The 12,961-nt window shown below is 43.9% G+C and overlaps 2 protein-coding genes across 2 annotated transcripts; one reads left to right on the top strand and one right to left on the bottom strand.

The window, feature by feature from the left end:
- Window positions 1–1,977: 1,977 nt before the first annotated feature.
- Window positions 1,978–2,747, top strand: cldni (claudin i; the record flags this gene model as incomplete). Its single annotated transcript, XM_080523857.1, has 2 exons — window positions 1,978–2,109; window positions 2,250–2,747. The coding sequence occupies 2 exons, from the start codon at window positions 1,978–1,980 to the stop codon at window positions 2,745–2,747; spliced, it is 630 nt and encodes a 209-aa protein (XP_080379983.1).
- Window positions 2,748–5,181: 2,434 nt separating this feature from the next.
- coro1a (coronin, actin binding protein, 1A) lies at window positions 5,182–11,638 on the bottom strand. The gene is made up of 11 exons (XM_080523967.1): window positions 11,595–11,638; window positions 9,794–9,997; window positions 8,251–8,373; window positions 7,890–8,019; window positions 7,384–7,565; window positions 7,083–7,202; window positions 6,871–6,975; window positions 6,083–6,228; window positions 5,939–5,996; window positions 5,617–5,829; window positions 5,182–5,444 (listed from the first exon to the last, which is right to left on the bottom strand). Exons 2-11 carry the CDS (start codon window positions 9,989–9,991, stop codon window positions 5,355–5,357), a joined length of 1,365 nt encoding a protein of 454 aa, XP_080380093.1. The 5' UTR covers window positions 9,992–9,997; window positions 11,595–11,638; the 3' UTR covers window positions 5,182–5,354.
- Window positions 11,639–12,961: the final 1,323 nt, after the last annotated feature.

Below are 12,961 nucleotides of genomic sequence, written 5' to 3'. Positions count from 1 at the left end.
GTTCGCGTTCGGGAACCTCCGAACGTTGGTGCTGTCTGGCGAACGAGCCCGCGTTCATACCAGTGTAACTGGAACCATCCGCGTCATCAACGCTGGGTGATGAAGGGGCGGGATAAACAAAAATGTCACAACTAGATGGCAGCTACTTCACTGGAAATGAGGATAATATCTTCCACTACAGTATCTGAAATAAACACAATTTTCTATGAAACAAAACACAAGACACTTTCTACACGTGTTCTCTTACTAATCAGATGAGAACCACTATTTTCAGGCTCCGAACCAAGTGAGTTTCGGTCTGAACGCGCCAGCCGGTTCCAGACTTGGTTCTTTGCCGGTGTGAACGCCCTATGAGTGTCTTTTTACATTTGGTCGATTGTACATTTATTATGTCTGTATGTCTGTATTTTGTATTTTCAGGACCCCAGGAAGACTAGAGGTACATCCGTGTGCTTCTAATGGGGATCCTTAAATAAAATAAAATAAAATCCTCTTCTCTCCCCTCCTCTTCTCTGCCATCCTTCCTATCTGTAAACATACAGTTGTCTCCCTAAACTGGGAATAAGGCAAAAACCACCTCAAGCAAGCGTACAAACCTTTTTGCGAATTAGTGGAAGGTTTTTTCTAATTTAGCCGTTTCCATAACATTTCTAATGCGATATACTTGCGCGTAAAAATGTGCGTAAAAATGCTTTATGGAAACACGGCTATTGATGGCATCATTAAGAACTCTGATGATTCATTGTTTAATTTAAAGTCATGTTTCAGTCTAAAACAATCTTTTGAAACCTGTGACTTATCCTGGCATATCCTCACTGGAGATACCATTCCAAGATGGAAAAAGTGAGGGAAAGATAGGCCTGGGACAAGTCCAGTCTGGTCCTGGGATATATCACTCCCACCTCCCCTATTTTACGCTGGGCCAACCCTACCTCACATTCCACTACAAAAACCCCTTCACATCAACAACAGCCTCACAACAGACCATTGATACAGATCGATAAGCCAAAGGGGAGTACGACCTTTTAAGAAAAGAGAAAAGAGAAGAGCCAACCTGTGACACAATACTTTACTTTTTAAACTTCAAGTCGAGACAAGAAGACACAAAATTAAGGTATTTGTGTTAACTTTTTCAATTTTCATCTTTGACTTCACTCACTGTACTCATTGTCACAAATATGCAAACAATACCTGCATTTAACTTGATAAAGTATTGAGTTTAAAATGAAGTGTAATTTGAAATCAAGTAATTAATGAGGTTTCTATTTGTTGTTATATTGTATATATGGGGGGGGGGGGGTTAGCGACTCATAATGATCTAGATGCAGCGCAAAAACTGGTCATTTGTTTGTTCCTTCTCCCTCTCATCATCAACAACTCTATGTAAGAGGCATATTTGTGTTTTCATTTTAGTTGTCTGCTTTTGTCCTCTTTTCTTTAAGGGACCAAATTAAAACGAGTTAGGGTTAGGGTTAGCATTAAAGCACATTTCATTAACCTATTGAATGCCTCAGATGAATAAGGCAGTTTGGTGGACATTTTCAAAAGGCTAGATGAGATTGGGTGGTTTTAGCCAGATGGAGAGATCCAGACGTCTCTTTCTAGGAGTGGCAGAGTGCCATCAAGCAGCAGCAGCAGAAGGAGGAGGAGGCAGCAGTTGTGATAGACTGGGCCTGTCAGGACTTGACTCCGTCCCAGGGCGGTGCGTTTCTTAGACCTTGTTTTTAAATGTAGCTCTGGGCTACACAATCCTGTACAGGCCTGTCTAAGGGAATGAGTGAGTCAGAGCATGAGTGTGAGGGTTTAGGTGTCCCCACTGTGTAATAAACACAAACATTGTAACACTGTCAGCACAACAAGCACACTCCTCTTTCAGACTTGTGTGCATTGTTTGATAATCCATTCCATTCCTTCCTTCCCCCCCCCCCCCCCCCCCACACACACACACACATTCCTTCCCCCTCTTTCCCCTCCAGGATGGGATCTTCCGGGGTACAGATAGTGTGTTTGGCCCTTGGGATCATGGGGCTAATCGCGGGTATCGTGTGCTGTGCCGTGCCAAGGTGGAGTGTGTCATCATTTACTGGAGCAAACATCGTAACTGCACAGGTACTGAGCGTCAGATCAAACAACATCCCTTCACAGTTAAATGTATATTCACTGCATAACACAACATCTCATGCCTAATTGCTTTATTGTAACTCTCTATTGCCCCCCCCCCCCCTCTCTCTCTCTCTCTCTCTCTCAAGAGCACTCAAGATGGCCTATGGACTAATTGCGTGGTACAGAGTACCGGCCAACAGCAGTGTAAGAGCCATGACTCCTTGCTGATCCTGCCCCCTGAACTGCAGGCAGCCCGCGCCATGACCATCATCTGCTGCGCGGTTACCGCTCTAAGCATCATCATCCTCTTCGCTGGGGCTGATTTCACAGTCTGTGTGGTGAACGAGGACATCAAGCCCAAGATTAGTCTGATGGCCGGGATCGGCCTGCTGGTTGGTGGCCTCCTGCTCATTATCCCCGTCAGCTGGTCCGCCCACAACATCATCCGAAACTTCAACAACCCCCTGGTGGCCCAGAAGAAAGAGCTGGGCGCCTGTATCTTTGTGGGCTGGGCCGGGGGGGTCCTTCTGATCCTGGCTGGAGGTCTTCTCTGCTGCTTCAGCCGAGCCAACTCTAGCAGCTCAGGGGGAACCGCCCAGTACTACGCCAATAGTGCCTCCGCCCCTAACAAAAACTACGTCTAGAGCACACATACACCTGGGTTTTTGTGTGTAAGGGAGAAATAGGGGAGAGATTGATGGGGAGGTAAAGGAGAATTAGCGAGACAGAGAGGATAGAAGGCAACAAATTACAAATGCGAGGTTAAATCTTGTAAAGTACAGTGGGGGCATTAAAGGTCAATGGTCAGTGGTCAGTGGGAGCGGTGGTCAATTGTAAATATTGAATATTGAGTGGGACTAGTTTAGTTTGTAGTTATTCATAGATAATGTCTTATTTTTAGATTTGTTGGATGCTAGGTTTCTGTACTGCCATGAAAGAGAGTCAAATACACAATCTGGCATTTTCAAGTTAAAATGTTATAAATGACACCTTCAGTGGGATAACTTTTTTTGACATTTTGTCAGATATGAAAGATTATAGACATTGATTTACATACACATGTAAGAACACGTACTACTGTTTTTCCTCTTGTAAATCATCTCTTTTTACCTCCTGTGTATCAAATGGTAAATAAATGTTTCATTTTGTTGTAATACAAATGATTTCCATCTCCATCATGTGTTGTCTTTGAAAGTGAAGATCAATACAATAAATATTTAGAAAACTGTAGTGGAAAGTTGTGATTACGTGTGGTTAATCAGAGCCCCCTGATTGATTGGGGAGAACTTGTTATGAACAAAAGGAATGTACAATTTGTTTGTGCCAGAACTGTTCAATTCTTGGAAAACTGGAAGCCGTCTTGATAAACTTTGATAAACTACGAGTCTTTTTATAGATAGAGTTATACTAGTGTTAATCGAACCGAAGAAGTACGTACGTAAGAAGTATGTACAGTTAAAAGTTATAGAACAGAGAAAAACATGTTTTTTCTGCATGGAAAGACTCTGCTCGGGGTGCATTCTGCTTTTGGTTAGAAAGGAAGAAGATTGGGAAAGAGGAAGGAGGAACTTGAGATAACGCAGCTATTCATATTGCAAGAAGGTCGGGAATATGTGAAGAAGGCAGGAGAATACAGAGAGAGGCTGAAAGTATAAAAACAGAAGACCCCCCCCCCCACCATACAAGGCTCAAATGCCAGCTCGATACACTCTGAGTGGTGAATATGAGAAATGTGAAGCGGAAGGAGAGCAAGACGCTTCCCTTCATCGTCTCCGATCTCGAAGCATTTATTCTGACCTCCACAGGGTCAGAAGAGGAGAAGGCGCACGGCCAAAGGCCGGTGGAGGGTACAAGGCAACCACCAGGGAAAACATCCAGAGGGCGGAGTGCGAAGGCGCACAGGAAGGCCAGAACTGGGGAGACGAGGACGACGAAGGAGAAACAGAGGACGAAGAGGGACAGGATGAGGGGGTACAGTATGATGACAAACCAAAGCAAATAAAAGAGAGGGCACGAGATCGCCCGAGAACCAATGAGGAAAAAATCTATAAGATGAAGGCCAATCCAGAAGGTTTACAAAGAGAGAGAAAAGGTCATGAGGAGACAGGCGGGGCAACGGGAGGAGGAAAACACATCTCTCTCAAGACATGCAGGCCTTGGACTTACAGGACAGGGCCCCACACGTCGGCCCCCAGCCTCGTGAAGGGGACCAAACCGCAAGGGCGACTGAAAGAGAGGGGGGGGGGTGATGGGAACTTTCATTTTCTCCCCTGGGGTCCGAGATCAAAAGCCACATGCCGGGGAAGCTGCAGCCGCAACCCGGGCAAATCCACTGGAACAGAACCATCCTCTGCTACCAAAAGGGGGACCCTGCCAAATGCTGGTATCAATTAACTGTCCATGCTATAATCTCTACTGTGTAATTGCCCCCAGAATCCAACTGACTTCTGAACCATGGACTCTGCCAAGACTAGGCCCAAGCCGCATAAGCATAAGCATAAGCAACCCAATCACATCACAACAAATGCATGTGGCTCCATGGGGCATCTCCCACAGACAGCTCCAAGGAATATTGGATACAGAGATGCCACATATAATTGACACCAGTACTCACAGTTATACATGTTATATGTAAGCAATCAGACTTATAGCTATTGGAGCTATGGCTCCAAGATGTGTGTGCATTAATCCACCTATTCCTATAAGAAAGGAGAAAGTTTGGGATATGTGAAAGAAATGTAAATCAGTATCAGCATTCCTACAAAGCAGTTTGCCCGATCTCTGGTTCCGGTCACACCACTTTACGCCACGGCCAGTGTGACCTCGGGGGTGGGGGAGTATGTTTAATAAACCATTGTCTCATCAGAGATCATCACCATAGATATTCTCTAGCACTTGCAACTGCTATTGACCTGATCTCATTGTAATCATATTAATAAACGGCTTAAAGCTATTGATACTTCTGTGCTTCAATATCAATTGAGAAGAAACCAAATCTACCACAAAATAATTAGGACTTTTTATTCCAAAATATGTAAAAGTATATATCCAGAAATTCATGCAACGCTCTCCTATCTGTCTATCTATCTCCCTTTATCCCTCGTTCTTGCAAACATCCCGTAACTATACTCATTTTGTAACTTTCCTCTTCCCCCCACTCTTTCTCTACCATGTGCTTTCACTTCACTCTCTATCAGCCACCTCAACTAAATCCCTCTCAAACTTATTTATGAGCTCTCTTATAAACTATTTCAATTCTTGTTTTCCAGCTCGCTCACACGCTTGGTCAGCTCCTGTACCGTTTCTTTAAGCTGTTTCATCTCAGCCCGCAAGGCCTGCACCTGAGAGAGAGAGAGACAGAGAGAGAGACACAGAGAGAGAGAGAGAGAGAGAGAGAGAGAGATACTCTGTTAACTGTGCAAAAGAAGGAGCTCTAACTCAATCATCGCCTAATCTCCAACTCCACGTCAACGTTTCACTTAACCAAGCCTGAATATGCTGACAAGTCCTTACCTCATTGTTATCCTGTTGATGCCCAATGGGGGCAGTTGTGGTCTTCAGAAGACTTTTATGAACTTTGAACTCCTTGGTTTTGGTTGCCACATATCCGTCCTTCAAGGGGATCATGATAGGTTGGCCCTCTTTGCCATCAAACCACTCATTGGCCTCCACTGATGGTTCTGGACCAATTGTGTCTGGGTACAGATCCTCCTGAAATAGATCAGACTGTATAGACAGAGGACAAGAGGGGGGGGGGGAGAGTGTGAGAAAGGGAGTCAGAGCTTGTCATCTTTAGGCTGCAAGCTGCTATGTAGAATAAGTAGGCTACATTCACCTTACGGGGCACCGTCATGACAACGGGTTCACACTTCCTCTCATGGAGCTTGTAGAATCTGAAGGTGAAAAAACACAACTAGGTTAATTGAGAGAGTGAGAGAGAGAGGGGGGGGGGGGGTGAAAATGTGCCTGTGTGGGTTACCTGGCAATTTCACACTTGTTGACCTCCAGACCTCTCTTGGGCATGTAGCCCATGCCCTTCTGGCTCTCCTTGCTGCTGTACATGGAGAGGTAGTGAACATAGGGAGCTTCATCTGTCACCTCAAAGTACCGGATACTGCTATCACCCTGAAGTAGGGAAACAAGAACGTGAAGTTAGACAGAATGTCACCATCAACAGTCAAACTTCATTCCTGTGTTATGGAAAAAGTCGGTTCAAAGAGAATGATGACGTTTTTTTCAAATGTGTCAAATAAACCTGATATTGTTGTGAATAAAAGCTAATGAGAGCTGATGCTCAAATTTCTTGTTTTGTGTGTTTGTGTCTCTGGCTCTGTTCTGTTTGTCCCATTCCCTTGTAAAGCGACCTTGGGTTTTTGAAAGGCGCTATATAAATGTAAGTTATTATTATTATATTATTATTATTATTATTATTAACCTTTACATGGAAACGCCTTTTCTACTAAACTTAATATACCAGCCCCAAGTCACACTTCTCAGTGGCATTGGCTTCAGGTGTCAGTTAGTGGTACTGATAGTGGTACTGGTATGTGGCAGCCTTGGACATGTGTATTACCTGACTGTACCTGGCCTGCAAATTGCAGGCCTCCCAAAGAGAAAAGCCAAGCAGCTATCCATGATATCTGAATAACCTTTGCTATCTTGTGGGTTCTTTGATATAACGCTTTACTGTGAACCTATATAAAGTAATAGAATGTGTATGTGTGTGTGTGTGTGTGTGTGTGTGTGTGTGTGTTTGCGTGTGTTCACCTTGCCACAGAGGAAGATAACAGAAGTGTCAGGGTCAAAAAAGGGTAGAAGGACGCCACTGCTGGTATCCAACTCCTGCAGGGTGAGAGGCTCTCCAAAACTGTTCTATAAACACACACAGAGACATACAGGTCAGACATACACATTTCATTAGACTTTCCAGGCAACTCATAAGCCTTTATGAGTAGTACATAGTGAACGTTCACACTCACCGGGTCCCATAATGCCACCTGCCGCTCGCTCATGCGACTGAAGCCTGTGGTAAGGATCTTTCCTTCTGACACGTACACTGCCTTCACAGGCCTGGAACCTTCGTGGGGCTTCTCCTTCTCCTGAGAGGAGCAAAGAAGAAGAGAGGAGCAGAGTGAGGGACAGCCACACTCAAATAAGAAAGATCAATGCTTACACACAATTTCTGCCTGTGATATTACTATTACTATTATTCTTCAAGGTTGTGAGTAATTAGAGTGCTTGGCATGCGGGACTGCGGTGTTGAGGAGAGGGGGTACTCACAGCGATCACAGTGCCCTTGCGTGGGTCCAGCACGCGCAGGGTCTTGTCCTTGCAGGAGGTGAGGATCCTGGAGCCGTCCCTGTTCCAGCAGGCGCTGTAGATCATGTCGGTATGAACTGTATCAATCCTCACCACTTCCTCCCCACACGCCACGTTCCACAGGATCACTACATTATCACAGCCTGCAGGAGGCGCCATGCCACAACAAGCCCAGCGGGGCAGAGAGGAACACACATGCAGTGTGTTAGTGCATGCTGCACATGCAGTGGTACTCATACTCTACCGTCTATAGGTCTGTGTTTGAGACTGTTTGGTTAATGTGTGCTAACGATTATTATTGTTTAAGTTGAGTGAGTGAGTAGTAGTGAGTATTCAACAGCATTGTGGTACAGTTCATACAGCTGGTAGAGAAATTGAGGACAAAGAAGGTGAGACCGTTCTAGATCACAACTCACAGTGCGAGTTTCACAGTGAGTTATGGGGACTGGGAGCATAAGTGCTCGTACCTGCAGTCATAAGCACATTGTGGGCAGTGGGGTGCCAACTCAGAATGCCCACACGCTTGGAGTGCCCTTCCAGCTTCACCACAGGTTCTGACATGGGTGAAATAAGACCAGCGTCTGGGATCTCCCAGATCTATGCAGGGGTGGGCAAGAGAAGGAGAAGGGGATGGGACACACACACAGTGGGTTAACACAGAAGTAAGATGCTGATAAACTGGTCAATATAGATTCAGATTAGGTAAACACATGTAAGGAAAATGTCAGTTCATAGTTAATGTTCCTCTTACAGTCTATGGCCCTCAAGTGGTTCATAAGGTGTTCAAATGCTGCAATTGTAAGGCCAGAGAGAGCTGCGAGCCCTTACCATGACACTGCAGTCCTCTGACCCACTGGCAATGATGTTGTCGTTGTGGGGACACCACTCAATATCCAGAACTGGGCCTGTGTGTCCACACACGGTGGGCTGAGACATGTCAATACGCCCTGTCTAAAGGGAGAGAGGAAGGGAAAGGTTGAGTAACAATGAACTAACTGACCAACACAAACGTACACAAAAACACAGTCAAACTAGTGGTTCAAATAGACAAGTGGAGAATAGTCTCAGAACACGGGTTTGGAACATTGGTTCTGGTACATTGGTTCTGGTAAGAAACAGGTATTGGTACAGATGAGAGGAACTTGGTCAGCTGATGGCAATTGCATAGCTATGTCTTCAATTATCTTTAATGCCCGTTAACTCTGTTAGAGAGGACTCCGCTGTGAACGCAGGGTGCTGGGTTCCCATGGCCCTCTGGGGAACACCCACTACAGAATGCTCTCTCTGTCCCGACGTCAACCCTATCTGTCCTCACATTGGCCCTCTAGCTCCCAATTGACACAACATCAATATTCAGTCACGTGCTACTGTAGTGGTGTCATGTTTTAACTCAATTGAAATATCTGCATTTCACATTTCATGGTACAACTATGTCATATAAAACCATTGTGTTCACACACTCTTTCTCAACACGGAAATCAAACACAGGTTGTGTTGCTGCAATCACCACACCATACTCTGCTTAAGGACATAGATGACTCAACAAACATCTCCCAAGTATATTCTAAAAGTATACTCTAAGTTGATGACATCCCCCATTCCGGAGGAAAAGCATGGGATGGAGAGACAGGGATGGAATGGCTGGTCCTAAAGAATAATGTGCTGGTTTATATCACTAGGTTACTCTGTTCATTTGTCACCTCCTCTCCAAATAATTGTATTGCAATTTGCTCCTATAGCTAGAATGCTAGGAACTGTACCAAAACCCTATAGAATTGGAAAATGTAAGTTGTAATGTGTGAACCTAGCCAGCATGGTTACTATTACTGTATATCAGTAATGGTGCAATATGAATAAGTGCACATAGCAACTGTGAAATAGCTTCTGTGCTCAATCCACATCCTGTAGCGAATGAGTGACACTGAAGCACTCCAAATATGGTAAAACTTGAAACAGCACAGAGAGAGCGAGTGACGCGTACAACTGAAACTCTACAACAAACTTCCTTATTCAGCAGAATGTGTGATGCCACCTGTCAATATGCAAATTCAAACATAGAAAAAAGCTTGTTTCTTAGAACACAGTCAATAAAATTTCACAATGAATATTCTTATGAAAATGGTTATGGTCCAAAAACCTGAGCATAAAACATAGAAAACCGACACAATATCATGCATTTTCAGTTGAACATGCTGTCTAGGAATCATAATAGTTTAGAGTTATCCTGGACAATTGCTTTCCGCAATTGTTTTTATTAGGGCCTCTATTCTCTCAATGGTAAGGGTATTTGTGTCAATATGAGGACAGTCTCTAACTAGAAGGCTTCAGTACTGCCAACTCTTCTCCACTGTGAGGACAGGACCAGGCCTACCTTGCCCAGGGGCAGCACCATAAAGGCCCCTCCTCCGCTGGCATCCACGATCATGCCCACAAACTTGGGGTTGACAGTGCAGAAGTTGCTGTCCCAGGTCATCTGCGAGATCCGGATGTCATCGTAGCACTGGTCTGCCTTGACCGCCTGGCCAAAGACGTGACGGAACTTACTGGCCCTGACAACCTTCCTGGACATGGTGAACTGAGAGAGAGGGGAAGGGGGGCGGGGAGGTAGAGAGACAGAGAAAAAGAGATGTGGTACAATAACGTGAGACAAAGGAGAGAGATTGAAGGAAAGAGTGGGAGAGTATTTCATGCATTGTACCTGGGGCAATCAGGGGTTGGTGCCTTCAAACCCATGCAGACTGGTGTCTCACTTGCAATCGCTGTCTAAAGTATGCAGTGATCTCTCACACAAGACACTACTATAAAAGGAAGTGTTGCTTCTAATGGCACTCAAATGGAGGGAGAGATCCAGCAGAGAAGAAATGCACAGAATCATTCATAATTTGCATAAATAATATACTAATGCTGACAGCATGGGAAGAGTTCAGAAGGCAGAGAGACCTGAATATTATGACCTTAAAGTCACAGAACATCTTAACTACATAACCATCAATTATGCAACCTCTATGGCCATGAGACAGATTCATACAGACACAAAGGCACAGGAAGGAAATACGATACAGGAAAGCTGAGAAAAAGGGAAGAAGAAACTTTCACAACAACGTCCGCCAGTCTGACACCATTTCTTTCCATCCTTTGACTCTAAAACAGACTCGAGTTTCTGTGTTACAGTATATCATTATCGCACACCTAGTCACCAAGTACTCATTAGCATAGTTATATGAAAAATAACATAATGAAAAATAACATTGAAAGTCGTGCAGCACATCTGCTGTGCAACTGCATTAGATAAAACAGCAAACGAGAGAAGTTGAAAAGAGGCACCCGGGGCAACAGTTACACCACATCCTACAGAACAAACAACAAAACCACAAAGCATCTCTCTCTCCTTCTTCATTCTCATTCACACACATTCTCTTTTACCGCTCTCTCTAATGCTCTTTCACACTATTTTATCTCTAATGGTGCTCTCTGAGATGCACACACACATGTAATGAAATATGTTCTGTTTTTGCAAGCTCGAACTAAGACAATGGAACTAATTGATATTATATGACCATATTTGAGGTTTTAAAAGCATACAGATAGACCTGCCTAGTGTTGGATGCATGGAATACTTACATGGCAGATGTTTCAGTTAGAATATCAGTGTACTCAATGACTCTAGAAAGCAGGCCTACTAAACAAGAGTGAATCCTACATTACCGTTGCAGAGTACAACTTATATTTACCTCCATTGGCAGACTTTACTTCCTCAAATCTGGAGCCGCGCCTTCGCATTGACTAAAAACTCCTGAGCTAAAGCCCATCAGCGTTTTTGGTTGTATCACAAGACCCCTTTGGCCATTCCTTATCTAATTTAATCATGCTTTACAGAGTGGACCTTAATGCTATCAAGGGCTTAAACACATGTCAATACACACAAACACACACAATTACATTTTACTCACAAAGGCCAAACAATGACTCTCTCCCTCTTACACACACAGATGTGTACTGTGTGTGTGTGTGTGTGTGTGTGTGTGTGTGTGTGTGTGTGTGTGTTTGTGTGTGTGGTAGCATAAAGTGTGTATAAAGTGTGTATGGTAGCATAAAGTGTGTATGGTAGCATAAAGAAACACTCATTGTGTTATCTGATCAATGCTGTTATGAGAAGAGTGCTGCAAGCCTACCTGATTTTGTGGGGGGGAAGTGATGCTCTGTCAAGCTTGAGGAGGATCTACAATGAGTCTGTAGCTTAGGGTAGATCTATATATGTGATGGAGGAAGTGAGATTATCAGAGGAAGGTGGAAATGGGAGGTGTCTGTTAGTTACTCTTTGGGGCTCAAAAACACATTTAAATGTCAAATGTCAAGAAGACGGGCTTAGATGACCTGGATATTACACAGTAGATTACAGTTCAGACAAATACCATTTGAGTGTAAAATAAAATAAAATAAAAATAGAAGTCATCTTAGAGTGGCCGTTGAACATACTATATGGTATAGATAGACAATGGAAAAGCTACATATTTGAAGACATTTCCCCCACCAACAAAATCCCAACTTAACCGTGTGAATAATTTATGTGAACAGTATGGAGAACATAAGAATGTCCAGTGATGGGGATACATATTGTTAGGATGACGATGTCACACGGATGCAGGCTTTCACAGAGCCAACAGAATGACAGCTCGGCCTTGATATATGCAACCCTTTATCCAAACCCTCACTGAACCCCACATCTCCCTCCCCCCTTCCACTGAAAACCTCTCCACTAGAACAAACAAGAGAAGTGAGACAAAAGACAACACAGAAGCTGATTTAAAAATATAGACTTCAGTTTATTGCACAATCATTGCTGGAGACTGAGGAGTGAGAGAGGGCCTGTCTGTGTCAATGCGGGACATGAACGATGGACACGTGTACTACATGTACAGGAAGATACAGAATGTGCACAAGTGAACAATTGTGTTTGAGAGAACACAGACTGGCTGATGAGGCACACCAGGGCGCAGCTCGCACCCACATGAACACACGGAGCAGGACAGACAAGACAAAAAAAACACACTAAAACACAGGCTTCATACATACAGTATGAGATCTATAAATCAGCTCATATGTTCAAGCATACATGGTCCATATACATACATAACTGGTTGGTGCAACCCTGAACATACAGAGTTTGGTTACTCACTTCCTCCTTCAGGGTGAAGGCATACTACTGATAGGAGTAGTATGCCAGACAGGTCACATACAGTACACTGCAACTGTATAGATAATATCCACCGGGTGGCGCCAAAGGAACACCCATTAATTTCACTTACAAAAGCAAGACAGAGCAAGAACCAGGACACATGAACAGGCAGACCCTCGAGAAATATCCCTTCGTCCAAAAGAAGAAGGGCAGTCTCATCATCTGTACACGAGTTGGACAGCATAATTATTAGTACCAATCTTCCACAGAAAAACAGTATTAATAATAATAATAATAATCATCATCATCATAAGTATCATCAAACAATAGTTATGACAGTTAGTCCTTTATAAATAGTAGTTA

Source organism: Nansenia antarctica (genome assembly GCF_963989245.1).
Source record: "Nansenia antarctica genome assembly, chromosome: 2".
Classification (NCBI taxonomy): domain Eukaryota; kingdom Metazoa; phylum Chordata; class Actinopteri; order Argentiniformes; family Microstomatidae; genus Nansenia; species Nansenia antarctica.
The sequence above is the reverse complement of the archived record's forward strand: the minus strand, read 5'-3'. Positions and strand labels throughout refer to the sequence as shown.

Coding starts and splice junctions, on each gene's coding strand:
- coro1a (XM_080523967.1), bottom strand. CDS start 9,991: ATGTCCAGGAAGGTTGTCAGGGCCAGTAAGTTCCGTCACGTCTTTGGC. Junction 6,229..6,870: donor TTATCTTCCTCTGTGGCAAG/GTGAACACACGC, acceptor TCCCTACTTCAG/GGTGATAGCAGTATCCGGTA. Junction 5,445..5,616: donor ATCAACAGGATAACAATGAG/GTAAGGACTTGT, acceptor TCTCTCTCTCAG/GTGCAGGCCTTGCGGGCTGA.